Source organism: Muntiacus reevesi, chromosome 5, assembly GCF_963930625.1.
Source record: "Muntiacus reevesi chromosome 5, mMunRee1.1, whole genome shotgun sequence".
Lineage (NCBI taxonomy): Eukaryota > Metazoa > Chordata > Mammalia > Artiodactyla > Cervidae > Muntiacus > Muntiacus reevesi.
The window spans coordinates 48193019-48211867 of record NC_089253.1 but is presented as its reverse complement, the minus strand read 5'-3'; the positions used below and the strand labels follow the sequence as shown (position 1 = coordinate 48211867).

The 18849-nt window shown below is 56.0% G+C and overlaps 2 protein-coding genes across 2 annotated transcripts; one reads left to right on the top strand and one right to left on the bottom strand.

Annotated features, from left to right (window-relative positions):
• Window positions 1–2061: 2061 nt before the first annotated feature.
• Window positions 2062–3207, bottom strand: SCT (secretin). The gene is made up of 4 exons (XM_065937954.1): window positions 3057–3207; window positions 2857–2958; window positions 2408–2500; window positions 2062–2213 (listed from the first exon to the last, which is right to left on the bottom strand). Exons 1-4 carry the CDS (start codon window positions 3131–3133, stop codon window positions 2099–2101), a joined length of 387 nt encoding a protein of 128 aa, XP_065794026.1. The 5' UTR covers window positions 3134–3207; the 3' UTR covers window positions 2062–2098.
• Window positions 3208–13129: 9922 nt separating this feature from the next.
• Window positions 13130–15981, top strand: DRD4 (dopamine receptor D4). The gene is made up of 4 exons (XM_065937409.1): window positions 13130–13399; window positions 14897–15009; window positions 15160–15692; window positions 15779–15981. The coding sequence occupies exons 1-4, from the start codon at window positions 13130–13132 to the stop codon at window positions 15979–15981; spliced, it is 1119 nt and encodes a 372-aa protein (XP_065793481.1).
• Window positions 15982–18849: the final 2868 nt, after the last annotated feature.

Below are 18849 nucleotides of genomic sequence, written 5' to 3'. Positions count from 1 at the left end.
TGTGGGATGCCCCTCTGCTGGGCTCCTCTGCCAGAACCATCACAGGACAGAGCCAGTAGTCAGCCCCGTGAGGTCCAGGCCCACCTCCTCTCCCCTACTCAACCCTCTAGGTCTGGAAGGGGAAGGTTATTCCTGTCCCAGGGACTCCCCTGCCTGTCCCAGAAACAAACTGGCTTCCTCCAGGCAAGGCTGGGTGAGCCCACAGTGACAGAGATGGCAGTGTTCCAGGGGCAGCTGGCAGCTCTGGGGGTGCACCCTGGGTGCCAACAGAGGGGCATCCTGGTGAGGAACCTTAGCCCAGGTCCCCAGGCATCCTGCCTCCATTCCCTTGGCCACCTAAGCTCGGTAGGTGGGAGACACCAAAGGGTGGGGTCCGGAAGGGGAGAAAGGCCTGCTGTGATACAGTGTGGGGTGGAGTCTTCCCCACCGCCTGGCCTGAAACGCCTTCCCGAAACAGCCCTGCCTGCACCCCTGGTCCTCCAAGGCCTCCTGCAACCCCAGCACTTCTTGGGGTGTCATCACCGGCCCTGCCCCACAGGCCCTGGGTGGTCAAGGCGCTCGGCCAGACAGCAGGCTGGGCTGCGGGGCTGAGATCATCCTCAGGTCCTCCCACTGGGGAGTGGCCTCCTGGGCAACGTCTCCTGCCTGTCACCTCTTCCTGCTCGGCTAAGCCTCCCTGCCCCGTCCTTGCCCCTTGCTAGGCTTTAAGAGTACGTGAACCGAGAACGTCCAGATGTCCAAGCTGGATTTAGAAAAGGCGGAAGAACCAGAGATCAAATTGCCAACATCCATTGGATCATAGAAAAAGCAAGAGAATTCCAGAAAAACATCTACTTCTGCTTTATTGACTACATCAAAGCCTTTGACTGTGCAGATCACAGTAGACTGTGGAAAAATTCTTAAAGAGATGGGAATACCAGACCACCTTACCTGCCTCCTGCCAAACCTGTATGCAGGTTAAAAAGCAAGTTAGAACCAGACATGGAACAATGGACTGGTTCAAAATTGGGAAAGGAGTACGTCAAGGTTATATACTGTTACCCTGCTTATTTGGTCCCATCATTTCCTGGCAAATAGATGGGGAAACAATGGAAAAAAAGAGAGACTTTATTTTCCTGGGCTCGAAAATCACTCTGGACAATGACTGCAGCCATGAAATTAAGACGCTTGCTCCTTGGAAGAAAAGCTATGACAAACCTAGACAGCATATTGAAAAACAGAGATGTCACTTTGCCTACAAAGGTCCATATAATCAAAGCTATGGTTTTTCATGTCCAGCTGAGAGCTGGACAATAAAAAAGGCTGAGTGCCGAAGAATTGGTGCCTTTGAACTGTGGTATTGAAGTTTCTTGAGAGTCGCTTGGACTGCGAGAAGGTCAAACCAGTTAATCCTAAAGGAAATCAACCCTGAATATTCATTGGAAGGACTGATGCTGAAGCTGAAACTCCAATCCTTTGGCCACCTAATGCGAAAAGCTGACTCATTGGAAAAGGCCCTGATGCTGGGAAAGATTGAAGGCTGGAGGGGAAGGGGAAGACAGAGGATGAGATGGTTGAATGGCATCACCGACTCAATGGACATGAGTTTGAGCAAGCTCCAGGAGTTGGTGATGGACAAGGGAGCCTGGTTGGTGTGCTGCAGTCCATGGGGTCTCAGAGAGTCAGACTGAGTGACTGAAGAACAACACCCTTGCCCCCTCACCACTGCCCCCCTCCCTGGGAAAGGAGCTAGGGGACTTGTGAGTCCCCCACGGTCTCCGAATGTTTGCTGTGTGGATGACAGTGGTGCAACCAGCTTCCAGGGAGCCCAGGGGATGGGCAGCAGATAAGGAAGTGGGCAGATGAAGCTCCTCGCTGGCTTCCCAGGTTTAAAGGACAGCTGGGCGGGGCCACGGCCCTAGACTCCAGAGACAGGATCCTCCTTCCCTGGACAGCCGTGCCGCACAGGAGCTTTAAGGGTACCAGACCGCAGTGCACAGAGAGAGTTCACGGGGCTAGGGTCTGAATTCCTCCTTTATTGGTGCCAAATGCAACCCCTCCCCTCCTCCCACCCCTCCTCTGTCCAGGCCCCGCTGGAGGGTCCTTCTTCCTCAGGGCCTCATCGGGTCCCCTCAGCAGTCAGGACGGCCGGCTTGGACACCATGACCCCTGCCTTCAGTGCAAGAGGCAGCTGGAAAGACCAGGCTTGATCCTCGGGGGGCCTCAGGGGCGCCCTGCAGAGACAGCCGGGTTAAGGGTTGGGGGCTTGGCGCGGGAGCCGACGCCCGCCTGGGGACAGCAGGCCTCTCTGGTCACCAGCGCCGCAGCATCCCCTTCCCAGGCTCCTGGACCGCGGTTGTGCCCGAGACCCAGGGCGCCTCAGGGAGGGAGTCGCTGGAGGAGGGATGGGGGGAGGGCTACTGCTCACCAAGCCTGCAGGGTGGGCGCGTCCGACCACAGCAGGCAGAGCGGGCCCTCCGCAGACTTGGTCCAGGCTGTGCTGTTCTCTGTGTCCTGCTCGCTGCCCCCCACCCCAAGTCAGGATTAGTCTGGAGTCGGGGGGCTCCCCCACCGCGTTGCTTGTCCCGCGCCAGCCCCTCACCGGCGCTCCCCACCAGGCCCCGCCCCTCGCCCGCCTTCCCCCTCCAGGCCCCGCCCCTCAACCGCCTTTCCCCCAGGCCCCGCCCCTCAACCGCGTTTTTCCTCCAGCCTCCAGCCCCCGACCGTCTTTCTCCTCCAGGCCCCGCCCCTCACCCGCCTTCCCCACCAGGCCCCGCCCCTCACCCGCCTTTCCCCCCAGGCCCCGCCCCTCACCCGCCTTTCCCCCCCAGGCCCCGCCCCTCATCTGTGTTTTTCCCTCCAGGCCCCGCCCCTCACCTGCGCTTCCCCACCAGGCCCTGCAGCAGCCGCTGCAGTCGCGCGCTGTCCCTTAGGCGGCTGAGCTCGCTCGTGAACGTCCCGTCCGAGTGTCGCGGGGCCCTGCGGAGGGGACGGGAGGGCGGCCGCGGGTGGTCACGGCCGGGCAGGGGCAGGATGGGGTGTGGGGGTGGGAGCAGGCCCCGGGGCCGCAGGCTCACCTGGGCGGCGCGGGGCGCGCGGCGCAGCCCCCGAGCAGCAGCGGCGGCAGCAGCAGCAGCAGGACCAGTGTGGCCATGGTGTGCGCAGGACAGGGATGAGCTGCCGCGAGGCCCAGGCCCCTTTATAGCGGCGCCCGGAGCGGGAGCCAGGCGGGCGGGCGGGCGGGGGTCAGCGCCGCCCCGGCTCCGCGCCGCCAGAGCCGCGCCCCATCGATCGCGCGGGAAGGTCAGGGCCGCCCCCCCAGCTGTCGCCCCGGCAGCCCGCCCTCCCCTAGCGCCGCGGTGGCGCCCCTCGGCAGGCCGGCGGGGATCGGGCGCCCGGGGACCGGGGGACCCCTGCGGGGGTGGGAGGCGAAACCTGCGGGGGAACGGCCTGTGCGAAGTTTAGAGGCGCCAGCGGAGGGCCGGTGAGGCTGTCCAGAGGGCCTGTAGGGGACCCAGGCCGAGGCCACCCGAAGCCGCGGACCGAGTAACCTTTCCCCAGTCTTGGGACGCGGCAGGGCGCGGGGAGCGGCAGGCCGGTTGGGGGTGGGCCTGGGGCGCCTGGGCCTTCCTGTGCGCTTCTCCAGGCAGGAGACCAGAGCCTGCCTCGGCCCTTCTACAACCAGCACTTCTGAAATCCTTACACAGAAACTGCAAATCGAATCAGTGGAGTTGTAAACCAGCAGCTCTTGTGTTAAACTTCATGTGCATTTATAGTAGTTTGCAGACTGTTTTTTAGAACAGTTTTAGGTTTACAGAAAAATCGAACTGAAAGTATGAGTTCAAACACACACACACACAGGCTCCCCAGCACCAGGCATTCATTTGGGACATTTGTTACAAATGATGAACCAATACTGTACATTATTGTTAACTACATCCGGGATTTTCTGTTACTAATCATTTTGGTGTTACACACAATGTGCACAAATGTGTAATAACACGAATCCGCTAGTGTGGACGCTACCTCACAGAGCTTTCCTGCCCTAAAAACCCCCTTCATGCCACCTGCCTGTTCATCCCTCTGTCCCCAGCACCTCACCTTTTTACTGTCTGTAGTTTTACCTTTTCAGGAATGTCATATGGTTGGAGACATACAGTGTGTGGCCTTTTCTCATTGACTTCTTTCACATATACAAATTTAAGTTTCCTCCATGTCTTTTCATGGGCTGACAGCTCATTTCTTTTTAGTGCTGAATAATATTCCATTGTCTGATACACTCACCTACTAAAAGACATCTTGAGTTGCTTTGGTTGCTTTCAGATTTTGGCAATTATGAGGAAAGCTGCTGTAAACATCCACGTGCAGGTTTTTGTGTGGATGTAAGTTTTCAGCTCCTTTGGGTGAACATCAAGGACCGTGATTGCTGGATTGCATGGTAAGAGTATGTTTGGCTCTGCAGAAAGCCGCCAAATGATCTTACAAAGTGGCTGCACCAGTTTTGCATTTCCACCGGGACATGGGTCGCGGTATCTCATTGTTTTCTGTATTTGTATTTTTGAACAGCTGCTGTGGCCTCTTCTTGCTCAAATTTGGCAGATTACAACCCCTAAACTTTAGCAGCATTGACCAATTAATCACATTCATGAGAATACTCAAAACCCTGAGTACTCATTCAGATTTTTTAGCACCTCAAACACTTAAGTGACCAGGCAGATCTTCATAGGTAGGATCTTCCTATCTTAAAAAAAGAAAAAAATCAGCATGCTGGCATATTGACTTCTAAAAAATTAACATACAGTAAAAGATGAATTATGACTTAGGTCTGGATCGAGTGACAACCACCATAATCGGGGATACAGAACAAGCCCATCGCTTGCCTCCTGCTGCCCACAGAAAGGGTCCACTCTGTTATACGACTTAGCAACTGAATAACAGTAGCTTAGTGGGCAGTAGCTTAGGGCACGCCCGCTGTCCTACGCTACTCTGATCACAGCAGCTCCAGGTCCCAAGCGGTCACTAGTACAGAAGGACAGACAGGGTGAGGTGAGGCCCAAGTGGCAGAGCCGGGCAGGGCTGAGGCAAGGAGGGGCAGGCAGGCCTGCGGGTGCCACTGGTAGGGGAATTTGTAACCAGCTGCCCCCATCACGTCTGCACAGCCGTTCCCGCTGTGCCTGCTGCTGTGCGTTGTCCTCCACACCCACGTGTGGCCGGCTCAGCATTTCATGCTGAAATGCAGCAGATAATGTGGGCCGGCCTCTGACGGGAACTGGAGATGCAAGCAATGCACGGCTCAGGCCTGGCCTGGTTTGGACCCTACTTTGCAACACAAGCTACATGACAAAACATCACGTGGGACCCACAGATTCCAGGGAGAGCCCCAAGGTTTCCTGGGATGTCAAGCCCGGCTGGGTCCTTGGCACACATAAAACAGTCAGGTTGTGTGAATAGCTTATTCAAAGCCTCAGATCAGACATCATTCTGTGTGGGGGATCCTAATAATGGCCAGTTTCAGGGTCCAGGATTCTTTTTTTTTTGGCAGGCTTGGATCTTAGTTCCCTGACCAGGGATCAAACCCAGGCCCTCGGCAGTGAGAACGCAAAGTTCAGCATACTGGTCCACCAGGGAATCCCCAGGGTCCAAGATTGTGAGGAAGAAAAAGCAGCTTTACTTTTTCACAGTAGAACGTAGGAGAGAACATATTCAAGGCCTAAGAATATATCTCCCTGTGACACAGTTGTATTCTCTGAATACTAAATCACCAAAAATATTCTTTTTAGGGGGTTTTAACTAAGATTTAAATGGGCTTCCGTGGTGACTCAGACAGGACAAAGTCTGCCTACAATGTGGGAGATCCAGGTTCAGTCCCTGGGTTGAGAAGATCCTCTGGAGAAGGAAATGGCAACTCACTCCAGTATTCTTGCCTGGAGAATTCCATAGACTGAGGAGCCTGGCAGGCTTCAGTCCATGGGGTTGTGAAGAGTCAGACACAACTGAGCGACTAACACCACTACCACTAAGATTTAAATGTCAAGTTTAATTGTGTCTACTCTTAGCTCTACATTCAGTGTGTTACAGGGGAGCACCTGGAAGAATCCATTCTTCCAGATCCGTGACCTCTTCTTTCACAGAACTGCAGAAGCCAGTGTGCCTTAGACTACCTTTGGCCGAGTGCTTCAGGATATGAACTTGGGGCCCAAACTTGTTGTTCTGTTTAGTCGCTAAGTCGTGTAATAGAGTGTAACCTTTCTGTGGCTTTAATGAACGTCCCCTTTTACAGAGCAGAAAAAGAGAAATCACTTTACTCCTTATAGAGAATTAAAGACATAAAAAAGTAGACAAACTCCCAGGTACCATTACTCAGCTTAAACAATTTACAACCACTCTTACCTACCCCTACTGACTTTCTCTATTTTTTCAACTTGACTTTGGAGCAGATCTCAGAGCTTGGATCAGCTCACCTATGAGGATTTCAGTATGTATCTCAAAAAGGTAACAACTCTGAATTGTCAGCTACCCGACAGAGATTGTCAGGGAGTCTGGCTGATCAACCAAGCTGAGTTATCTGAATTATTAAACCTGAGCCAGGAAGGGCAGGGCCTGGGAACAGTCCAAGGGGTGTCAGGGGAGGTTGTTACAGGGTGCAGTTGCTGTAAGAAGGGTCTTTTAAGGCAGGAAACTGATAGGGACTGAGAAAAGGTTGTGAATAGTTTAGGACTGGTGAGCACAGGGGATAGCGTTCTGCACGTTAACATGAGGAAACTTATAATGTTTTCCTGTCTTGTCTCCTGAGTAATTAACATACTATATGGGAGATGCTCCCATATATTACCTCCCCAAGCATCATTATTTTACATTTCAGATGCAGATCTGAGATTTATGCTGCGCGTGGTGTGAAGTACTGAAGCTTTGTTTTTTTCTGCTCGGCTCCCCACTGTCTTCCAGTGTCGTTGTTGCTGTGGACCAACCGTCTCTATGCACTTAGATCCGCGTCCACACTCTCCGTGCATGCCATCCACCCGACTGTCACCCTGCCTACTATCTTAGCTACAGTACCCCCGTTAATTCACTATCATAATTACAGTAGTTTTAGAAGTCTTCATATCTGACAGATCAAATTCATTGACCTTGCTTTTCTTCAAGAGTGTCTTAGCTATTTTTGACCTTCTGAGATCAGTTCAGTCACTCAGTCACGTCCGACTCTTTGAGACTGAATGAACTGTCTTGGGCCATACCATCCTGAACGTGCCTAATCTTGTCTGATCTTGGAAGCTAAGCAGGGTTGGGCCTGGTTAGTACTTGGATGGGAGACTGCATGAATTGCAGCACACCAAGCCTCCCTGTCCATCACCAACTCCTGAGCATGCTCAAACTCATGCTCATCGAGTCGGTGATGCCATCCAACCATCTCATCCTCTGTCGTCCCCATCTCCTCCTGCCCTCAATCTTTCCCAGCATCAGGGTCTTTTCCAATGAGTCAGTTCTTCGAGTCAGGTGGCCAAAGTATTGGAGCTTCAGCTTCAGCATCAGTCCTTCCAATGACTATTCAGAACTGATTTCCTTCAGGTTTGACTGGTTTGATCTCCTTTCAGTCCAAGGAACTCTCAAGAGTCCTCTCCAGCACCACAGTTCAGAAGCATCAATTCTTTGGTGCTTTGACCTTCTGAATTCCCATATAAATTCTAAGATCTACTTATCAAGTTTTACAAAAAGACTATTAGGAGATTAATGAAAACTGCATCAAATTGTTGGATCAATTTTAGAATTACAAAACTCTTCCACAAAATATGATCAAACCAAATCCAGCAGCACTTTTTAAAGGATTATACACTAGGACCAAATGGAGATTTATCCCAGGAATGCAAGGGTGATTCAACAGAGAAAACTCAATCAGTGTAATACATCACATTAAAAGAATGGAGAAATACATTTAATCATCTCAATGGATGCAGAAAAATGCATTTGATTAAATCAAATATCATGATAAAAAGACTAGATAATAAACTAGGAACAAAAAGATATTTCCTTAACATGATTAAGGCCTTATATGAGAAACATAGAACTGACATCATATTCAATGAGGAGGGACTGAAAACTTTCCCTTGAGCTCAGGAAAAGGACAAGGGTACCCACCTTTGTTGCTTCTATTCAACATTTCCTGGAAGTTCTAGCAAGAGCAATTAGGCAAGAAAAAGAAATTAAAAGGCTTCCAAAATTGGAAAGGAGGACATCCCTGGTGGTTCAGGGATGCCAAGCTCCAGTGCAGGGGGCCCAGGTTCAGTTCTGGCCGGGGAACGAGATCCCACATGCCACAGCTAAGACCTGGCACAGCCAGATTAAAGAAAAAAGTAAAGCTCTTGCTATTTGCAGATAGCATGATCTTATACACAGAGAACACTGGGGGAAAAACACAAACCTCCAAACCTGTTAGAACTAATAAACAAATTCAGCAAAGTTTCAGGATATAAGTTTGAAATATAAGAATGAGTTATACCTCGACACAGTATCAATGGGCAATTCAAAAATGAAATTAAGGGAGTAATTCACGGGATGTCCCTGATGGTCCAGTGGTTAAGAGTCTGCCTGTCAATGCAGGGGACATGGGTTCAATCTCCTGGTCCAGAAGGATTCCACATGCCTCAGGGCAGCTAAGCCCGAGTGCTGCAACTACTGAAGCTCATGCACAACCTGGAGCCCATGCTCTGCAACAAAGAGCAGCCACTGCAATGAGAAGCTCATGCACCACAGCTAGAGAGTAGCCCCTGCTCGTGGCGACTGGAGACCCTCATGCAGCAACAAAGACCCAGTGCAGTCATAAATAAATAAGTAAAAAAAATTTAAGTAATTCATTTGCAATAGCATCAAAAAGAATAAAATTCTTAGTAATAAATTTTAACCAAGAAGGTAAAAGACTTGTACACTGAAAAGCAAAAACCATTCCTGGAAGAGATTAAAGAAGGCACAATAAGTCAATCTAATATTCATGGGTTGGAAGACCTAACATTGTTAAGATGCCTTTCCTCAGCAATGATCTTCAGATTCAATATGCTCCCTACTGAAACCCCAATGACTTTTTTTTTAATAAATGGAAAATCTAACTCTAAAATTTGTATGGAATTGCAAGGAAATCCAAGTAACCAAAACATTCTTGGAAAAGAAAAACAAAGTTGGCACAGTGGCTGATTCAAAAACTTGCTACAAAGCTACAGAAATCAAAACAGTATGGTACTGGTGTTAAGGACACACATAAAGATCAGTGGGACAGAACTGACAGCTCAGATATAAACCCATACATCTGCTATCAATTTATTTTAAATAAAAAAAGCATTGACTGTGCCAGGCCTCAGTTGTGGCATGCAGAATCTTCAGCTGCAACACTTGAGCTCTTAGTTGGGGCTCGTGGGGTCTCGTTCCCTGAAAGGGGATCAAACCCAGGCCTGCTGCCTTGCGCGTATGGAGTCCTATCCACTGTGTGACTGGAGAAGTCCCATCAATTGGTTTTCAGTGAAGATGTCAGGACTATTTAATGGGGAAAGAAGAGTTTCTTCAATGGCATTGGAATAACTGAACATCCACATGCAAACCTATAAAGCTGAACCCTTACCTCACACCATATACAAAAATTAACTCAAGTCAAGATCTAAATTACTTAATCTAAAACTATAAAACTGGAAATACCCTGGTGGTCCAGTAATTAGGACTCTGTGGTCTCGTTGCCAAGGTCCCAAGTCCAGTCTTAATTGGGGAAATAAGATCCCGCAAGCCACACACATGACAGAAAAGGGAAGGGAAAAAAAAAAAGTCTTACAAAAAAATAAAATAAAATAAAACTCTTAGAAGGAAATACAGTGACAAATCTTCATGGCCTTGGATTTGCAATGGTTTTCAAAGAAGTTGTACAAACGACCAAGAAGCACATGAAAGATGCCTTATGACTTCAGGGAAATGCTCTTCAAAGGCACAATTTCATAGAATTACTGATGAAAGAAATCAAAGACTATCTAAATAAATGGAGAGATGTACTATATTCATGAATTGGAAGACAATATTATTAAGATGTCGATTTCCCCCAATCAAATTCCCAGCAGGGCTTTTTTGTAGATATGGACAAGCTGATTCTAAAATGCATATACACAAGGACATCCCTGGTGGCCTACTGGCTGAGACTCCGAACTCCCACGCAGGGGGTCGGGTTCCATCCTTGGTTAGGGAACTAGATCCCATATGCCGCAACTAAGACCAGGTACAGCCAAGTAAATAAATAAATATTTTAAAAATAAAATTTATACATACAGACAAAGGAACTAAAATAGTCAAGACAATTATGTGAAGGAAAAAATTTAGAGGACCCACACTGCACGATTTCATGACTTACTATAAAATCACAATAATCAAGACTACTATTGTTGAAAGATATGTGGACAATGAAACTGAGTAGAGAGTTAAGAAACAGCCCCACAGAAATACGGTCAAGTGCTTATGGACAAAAGTTCAAAGGCAATTCCATGGAGAGAAAGTCTTTTCAACAAGTCGTGCTGGGATAACTAGACATCCACAGGCAAGAAAAATTAATCAATTAATCACATCAGCTCATACTTTAAACATAAAAAAATAACTCAAATACACTGTTAGGAGGATGAAGAGACAGTATTCCTCTATAGTCTGGGAGGAAATATTTTCAAATTACACATCTGACATTTTCCCCCATTTTTGTCTGCAAGACATGTAGTGATATATATATATATATTGTTTTTTTTTTGCTGTGCTGCACTCCAGTATTCTTGCTTAGGAAATCCCATGAACAGAGCATCTTGGGGGGCTACAGTCCATGGGGTTGCATGGCGTCACCAAGAGTCGGACATGACTGAGCAACACACACACACACCACACACACACGGCATATAGGGTCTTAGCTCCTCAACCAGGGATCGAACCTGTGCCCCTGCAGTGGGAGCACGGAGTCTCAGCACTGGGCCCCCAGGGAAGCCCCACGTTGTGGTTTTGGTTGACATGTCCCGAAGGTTAAGGACTCTGAGCACTTCCTCAGGTGCTTATTTGCCTACTGAACATGGTTAGGGTTACGATACCCTCTCGTGTAAAGTGCCTGTTCAAGACATCTGCCTTTGTTAAAATGGGTTGTCTTTCTTTTCTTGTTGATTTGACAGGTATCCTTACACATTGCAGATCTGCACCCTTTGAAGGGATAGGCTACCCACTCCAGTATTCTTGGGCTTCCTGGGTGGCTCAGACAGTAAAGAATCCACCTGCAATGTGGGAGACCCGGGTTCGATCCCTAGGTTGGGAAGATCCCCTGGAGGAGGGTATGGCAACCCACTCCAGTATTCTAGCCTGGAGAATCCCATGGACAGAGGAGCCTGGTGGGCTAGAGTCCACGGGGTCAGAAAAGAGCCAGATGTGACTGAGTGACTAAGCATACATACACACCATATATTGCTTCTATATTACATTCTTTCCCCAGTCTGGGCTAACTTTTCACTCTTTTTTTAAAAAATATATTTTCTTTGTATGCAGATTTCCAGTTTTTTAGCATCACATGCCTGTTTTTTTTATTTCTTTATTTGGCTGTGACAAATCTTAGTTGGGGCTTGCGGGATCTCTCGTTGCGGTTCGTGGGCTTAGTTTCTGCGAGGCACATAGGATATAGTTCCCCGACCAGGGATCAAACCTGCCTCCCTGCACTGGAAGCCAGATGCTTAACCACTGGACCACCAAGGGAAGTCCCTGGGCTGCCTTTTAACCCTTAACGGTGGCAGATGTCTGAGGACAAGGAGGGAGACTCAACGCTGATCAGAGGCTGGGCTGGCCTCACTGCTTGGCACCCAACCCGAGATCACAGAGCCAGACCTGCCTTGGACTTTCGTCTTGTGAGAAAAGCCACTAGTATTGTGAATTCTCGTGCTGAAGGCTTCAGGAGGGACAGGAGTCTGCCTGTCCCTGATCCACATGAACGAGACTGAGGTGTTGAATGCGATGTGGACCCAGGTGCCCATCTACACCACGTCCTGCACACGCACTTCCTTCATCAGGTCTCCTGTGACTCTGCCCCTTGTGAGTATCATCAAGGTACGTCTCTTCAGGGCCTTTGTCTTCTGTTTCACACACACAGGGAGCTCGTGTGTGGGTCATGCAGGTTGAGAGGGTTCTCCTTTGGGGCTTCTTTTCTCTGTGAGAAGGACGTGACTCAGGTAAGATGCGTCTAATGAGCACGTAGAACTCTGGAGACTGCTAAGCTCCGGGTGGCCTTCTCGTGGCCTTGGCTCCTGTTAGCGCCTCCAGGCTTTGTGGGGTGAGCTCATTTTCCAGGCTCAAAGGGGCACACAGCTTGCTCTGGGTGATGGAGCCAGGATCAGGGTTGCCCACCTGGGGGAGGAGGAAGAGTCAGGCAGTGGCTGTGGGTTGGAGAGCGACTGAGTGTGGTCCAGGCTGGTGGAGAGGCTGCTCTGGGGAGTTGGGTGCAGGGACCCAGGCTGGGGTCTGCAATCATTGCAGGGGGACATGAAGGGGCCAGAGAGGCCAGGTCGGGTTGGGGTGTAGAGAGAGGAGTGTGCATGGAGGGACGGAGGGGGAACCTGGGCTGGGGTGTGCCATCGTCTGGTGGAAGCAGCCTGGAAAGGATGCCCCCCACGCGGCTCCACCCGGATGGAGTGAGGAGTGGCTCCACTTCCGCCTCGGGGGTCTGAAGAAGCATCTCCGGAGGGGGTCGCCCAGCCTGGACTCATGCAGGGTCGCCGGGGTCTCTGAGGCCGGACTTGGTGGCGCTGGCGTGGGTGCCCGCAAGTCTCGAGGGATGGTCGGGCCGCCCTTTCTTCCCGTGGGTTTCTCTGGACTCAGACCCGCGCGTCGTCCCGCAGCCCTGCGTGGCAGAGAGCGATGCCGGACCCGCCCATGCCAGTCACATCCCTTCACTGGGCCGGCGCTGGGCCGTGGCGTTTGTCCATCTCCCCGGCTGTAGGGGCGAAGTCCAAAATGGGCCAAAACTGGGTGCAGCTTGGACTGCCCTGGGGTCCGCGGAGCCGGGCGGCCGGGGCGGGGCTAAGGTCGGGCTGGGCGGGCCCAGGGGCGGGGCTCCAGCGCGCGGCCGGGCTGTCCGAGGTGCTGAGCGCCCGGCGGGGCGCGCGGGCCGGGCGCCATGGGGAACCGCAGCGCCGCAGACGCGGACGGGCTGCTGGCCGGGCGCGCGCCAGGCACGGGCATCGGCGCCGGGGGCCCCGGGGCGACGGCCGCGCTGGTGGGGGGCGTGCTGCTCATCGGGGCGGTGCTCGCGGGGAACTCGCTCGTGTGCTTGAGCGTGGCGGCCGAGCGGGCTCTGCAGACGCCCACCAACTACTTCATCGTGAGTCTGGCGGCCGCCGACCTGCTCCTCGCGCTGCTGGTGCTGCCTCTCTTCGTCTACTCGGAGGTGAGCCCGCGTCGCCCCCGCACGCGCACCCTCACCCGCTCCGGGTCCCCTGTCCCGGCCACACGGAGGACCAAGCCCGACCCCGCCGCTTGGCTTCTCAGGATCCTGGAGCTGGGGGCTGTGCGGTTCCCAGGACGACCGGAGCCGGGTCCCCGCTGAACCTCGTTCCCTTTCTCCATCCCGCTGTCCGTCTGTCCGCTCTGCGGTCCGTCCGCCCTCCCACTCTGTCCCTCTCTCCGCTTCGCCTTCTCTGTTACCCAAGAGATGCTTCTGTCCTTCAAGCACAGACCCCAATAACAGGCGGCTTTGGCAGTCCAGCCCCCCACCCAGCCCCCTCCGCTGGGTTCCAGTCCCCCAGGGGGAGCCAGCTGGATAGACTGGCAGAGGCAGGCTTACCCCACACCGTCTCCCCTGGGGCAGAGACACAGAGGTCACCCCACGAGGCCACAGCCACACAGAACCACACGTGCTCACACATGAGCACGACCCGGGCAGGACACCCTCACTCCTGCGCCGAGCGGCTCACAGCAGGAGGGACCCTTAGCTTCCCGGAGGTGCAGGTCTGTGAGCCTGGCTGGAGGAAGGGGATGCCCCCCCCCCACCCGGGCCAGGAAAGGGCCTTTGCCAGAACCAGGGTCCCAGAACCGCCACACCCAGGTCAGCTCTGGCCCTCGGGTGGGTCCCCCTTGGTGCCAGCCACGTCCACTGTGTAGTTTGGGCAGAGAAAAGCTGCTTAGGCTGAGTTGGGGACGCGGTGTCCCGGGCTGTGGGGGGAGGGGAGGCATGGTTTTCTAAGGTGGACGGTGAGTCCAGGCAGCGCTGGGCAGAGGCCAGCAGGGCAGGGACGGGCACGACCTACTGCCCCCCCACCCGAGCTGTAGACAGACGTCACAGTGATGACTCTTAAGCTCCTAATCGTCCCGAATCAGCAGGAGGGGATTTAGAAGGGGCGGCTGCTGCTCCTTTGCCCTTGATGGGGGCGCCGGGCTCAGGGCAGAGGCAGGTCCTTCCTAACAGTGATGTGGGTGATGCCTTCGCCCTCACTTCAAGCGTGCGGGACGAGAGTGGGATGACCTGTCCAGCGTCCCAGAGACAGACTTTCAGCAGACAGGCCAACTGCGCGTCTGCTGGAGAGGGGGATGGGTGCTGGGCTCACACTCTAGGGCATCAAGGTCCCCACCTGCAGGGAGGGGCCCCGCGCACGCTGAGCCCCACAGCATCAGGGGTCACAGCCCGCCCTTGCCTACGCCCCCAAGACCCCCCTCCAACCCGCGGGCGTTTCCCAGTTCTAACGGGAAGGATGGGAGGTCTCTGGGCTCTGGCCGGAAGGGAGGGGAGGACCGCCCAGCTTCCCCGGGGCTTTCCTGCTCTGCCTCCGCTGATATTCAGCTCCCTCGCTGCCCGCAATAGCGGCGGTCAGGAAGACATCTCGGGGGCGGGGCGGGGGAAGGTCAACTTCCCGCGACTACGGTTGCTGCGGCCCCTCCCCGCGCTCAGGTGCAGGGCGGCGTGTGGCTGCTGAGCCCCGGCCTCTGCGACGCGCTCATGGCCATGGACGTCATGCTGTGCACGGCCTCCATATTCAACCTGTGCGCCATCAGCGTCGACAGGTAGGCCGCCCCGCCCCGCCGCCCTCACCGCGCTCCCGAGGATTCGTGGCCGTGGCCGCCCCGCCCCGCCGCCCTCCGCGCGGGTTCGTGGCCGTGGCCGCGCGCCCGTCGGGCCGCCCCGCCCCGCCGCCCTCACCGCGCTCCCCGCAGGTTCGTGGCCGTGGCGGTGCCCCTGCGCTACAACCGCCAGAGCCGCGGCGGCCGGCAGCTGCTGCTCATCGGCGCCACGTGGCTGCTGTCGGCGGCGGTGGCGGCGCCCGTGCTGTTCGGCCTCAACGACGCGCGCGGCCGCGACCCCTCCGTGTGCCGCCTGGAGGACCGCGACTACGTGGTCTACTCGTCCGTGTGCTCCTTCTTCCTGCCCTGCCCGCTCATGCTGCTGCTCTACTGGGCCACGTTCCGCGGCCTGCGGCGCTGGGAGGCAGCCCGCCGCGCCAAGCTGCACGGCCGTGCGCCCCGCCGACCCAGCGGCCCCGGCCCGCCCGCCCCGGCCACCAGCCCGGCCGCCGACGCCGCCCCCGCCCCCGACGTCGGCCCGACCCCCGACGCCACCCCCGCCCCGGACGCCGTCGCGCCCCCGGACCCCACTGCGGCCGAACCGCCGCCTCAGGCCCGCCGGAGGAGACGAGCCAAGATCACAGGCCGGGAGCGCAAAGCTATGAGGGTCCTTCCGGTGGTGGTCGGTGGGTACCGTCCCCGGGGGGCGCGGCGGAGGGGAGGGGGCGGCGCGCAGGCCGCGGGCGTGGCGGTGACCCCGCCCCACCCCTAGGGGCCTTCCTGCTCTGCTGGACGCCCTTCTTCGTGGTGCACATCACGCGGGCGCTGTGTCCCGCGTGCGCCGTGTCCCCGCGGCTGGTCAGCGCGGTCACCTGGCTGGGATACGTCAACAGCGCCCTCAACCCCGTCATCTACACCATCTTCAACGCTGAGTTCCGCACCGTCTTTCGCAAGGCTCTGCGCCTCTGCTGCTGACAGAGCGCCCGCGCGGCCTCCCCTGGCCGGACCGCCTGGCCTGGGGCTTTGTAGGAGTAATTGAACAGATCCCAGGTCACCTGCTGGGAAGACTTTGGGGGGGCCAGGAGGAGGCACCCCCACTGGCTCCCATCTGGTCAGTTAACCCTTTCCTTCCTTTGAGGAAGGTCCTGGCTGAGCCCTGGGCTGGGCAGTGGGACGACACGGAGGTGCATGCCCGGGAACAGGGGTGCCCGTGACCTGGGAAGGCTGCCTGGGCTCACACCCTCCTCTGAGAGCTGCCTTCCCTCACGCACCCCAACCTGACTCTGCTCCCAGGCCAGCGGCCTCCTCCCCTGTCCTGGTGGCCCGTCCAGCGGCCCTGCCCCCACTTTGGCAGCCCCCTCAAAGTTAGAACGCAGCTCCTGCCCTGCCCACCGAGGCCTGAAGCCCAGGAGAGGGGCCAGGGGGCTGGGTGGGCTCAGGGAGGGTCAAGCACGCACCTGCAAGGCGCTCAGCCATCCTCTGCCCAGGTGGCCAGGCCCAGGGCCAGAGCAGCTAGCTACCCGCCCCCCCGCCACGGCGTGACCCCCCGTAACCTGAGGCAGCCCCTCCTGAACTTCACCTGGGTCCTCTCAGTCCCTGGCCATGGACGCCACGCTGCTCCCCAGTGCTGTGGCTGAGCGCTCTGGTCAGGGACCCTGACGACTGAGCTGGCCACAATTGGGTGCCAAGTCCTTCTCTGGAAGGAGCTCCTGTGGGCTGTGAGGTGACAGCATCAGGCCCAACCTCAGGATGTTAAGCTATTCCATGGAAAGAGGGGCCACCCGTTCCCTCTGTGGGTGAGCACCCTTTCCTTCTCAAGGGCTCAGCTGCCACCTCCTCCAAGAAGCCTCCCCTGACCACCTGCAGGACCAGCCTGTCCATATCACCCTGGGGGAGACTTGCTCTCAGGGAGCCGAGCACTGAGGGATGGGGCCCATACAGGATGCTGTGTGCCTGCACCACACGGGCTGACACGGAGGGAGAGGGGCCCTGGGCGGGGCTCTGGCCCTGGTGGCTGCTCCAGCCTCCAGCAGCTCCTCCCCTTTGAAGCACGAGGACGGCCACAGCACGTACCCTGGGTCCCTTCCAGGGAGGAGCCCCAGTGCCCAGGGAGGGTCTCCCAAACCCAGGGGGAGCCCCAATGCCCAGGGAGGGTCCTCCAAACCCAGGGAGGAGCCCAAATACCCAGAAAGGGCCCCAGATGGTACAACCGAGCCTGGGCAGGATACCTGCTCCAGAGCTGGGCTGGTGATCCCTCTGAGAACCTCAGACTTGAAGTGAAGACCAGGGAGGGACCCACTGGGCTGAGGGAAAGGTCAGGGTCAGAGTCAGGGTCAGGACTGGAGCAGGGGCCCTGACTGTGGCCGCCGGCCCTGCCGTGGCTCCACGTCCCGCAGGTCCACATGCCACACCTGTGCCCTGAAGCCCATCTCTGCTGTGTACCTGTTGGGCCTTCTGTGGTCACTTCCGGTGGTCGGAGCTAGTTTCTGCTGCTGCCAAGAGGATCTCCGCCGACAGCAGCCGCACTCAGTGTGGACACCAGCTGCTCTGCCCACCCCCCAGGGTCTGCGTGGAGAGAGGCCACGACCCCGTCTCCTCTCCTGTGCTGGGGACGGGGTGACCGCGGCCCTGACAGGCCAGGCCAGTAAGTGCACCTCTCGTGGGGGCGGGGACGTGGATGCGCTAGAGCCTGCTGCTACCCCTGGGCCGGCCCCACTGGTCCTGCGTGCAGACCCCAAGAGGGGGACAAGCTGGGAGAGGGGGACAAGCCGGGAGAGGGGGACAAGCTGGGAGAGGGGGACAAGCCGGGAGAGGGGGACAAGGCAGGGGGAAGGGACACGGTGGGCCGGGGGGGGACAAGCTGGAAATGGAGGGCAAGCTGGGCAGGGGAGGGGCATGGAGGAGACGGCAGACAGGTGGGCCGGGGGGACAGGTGCAGATGCCGGAGTCTGGCCGACCCGGGGGCCCACCAGGTGCCTCGAGGGTCCCGGCACTGGGCAGGCCCACTGATGCCGCGCGTCTCCGCACCTCAGCAGGGGACCAGCACCCTGAAGCCACTGTGCTGCGCTGACAGAAGCCGACCCTGCCCTGTCCCTGGGGGCTGCGTCTGGCAGGAGATGCAGTCAGAAGGCGATGCCGTTGGAAGCACTGACACAGAACTGAGGGTGTAACCCATGCTTGGTGCCCGGACAACTTCTGGAAACCTCCTGACGTCCAGCGTGACCCAGAGCCAGCTTCACAGGCTTAGAAAGCATACATTTTGGAAAGTGCCCCCCAAACACATGGTCCCCAGGCTTCCGTCCTGAGGAGAAGGTGCCCCTATCCCAGGAGACCCTTGCCCAGGATGGCCTCCCTGCAGGGTCTGGTCCAGAGATCTCTGCACTGCTTGCAGGGGGCCCCTGGCCGGAGCCGGACACCAGGAAAGGACCTGGCACCCTTTGCCTGTGGGCTTCATGCCTGCCTCACCGCTTTAGCCTTTTCATGTTTGGGGGGACTCCTTCCAGGGGTACAGCCATCCCCAGCCCGTTCTGCCAAGACTGACATGACTCCCCAGCCCTCTTAAGCTCCGCAAACCCCAGGAGGCCGGGCCTGGCCTTCCCTGAGGCGGTGTAGGTAGGTGTGAAGACCAGCTGAATAAAACCCGAATAAGCCCACTTAGTCTGTAGAGGCCGAGCAGAGCGCTGGCAGAAACTTCTGGGGGCAGGGCCCTCCCCTGCAGCCAGGCTGGGCGTGGGGACAGGCCCTGGGGCTCCTGTGCTCACAGCCTCCTCCCTTGGGCCTCCAGCCAGCCCCTGGGCTCACCCGGAGCCAGCGGCATCCCCAGAGGCCATGTGCGATGGACTG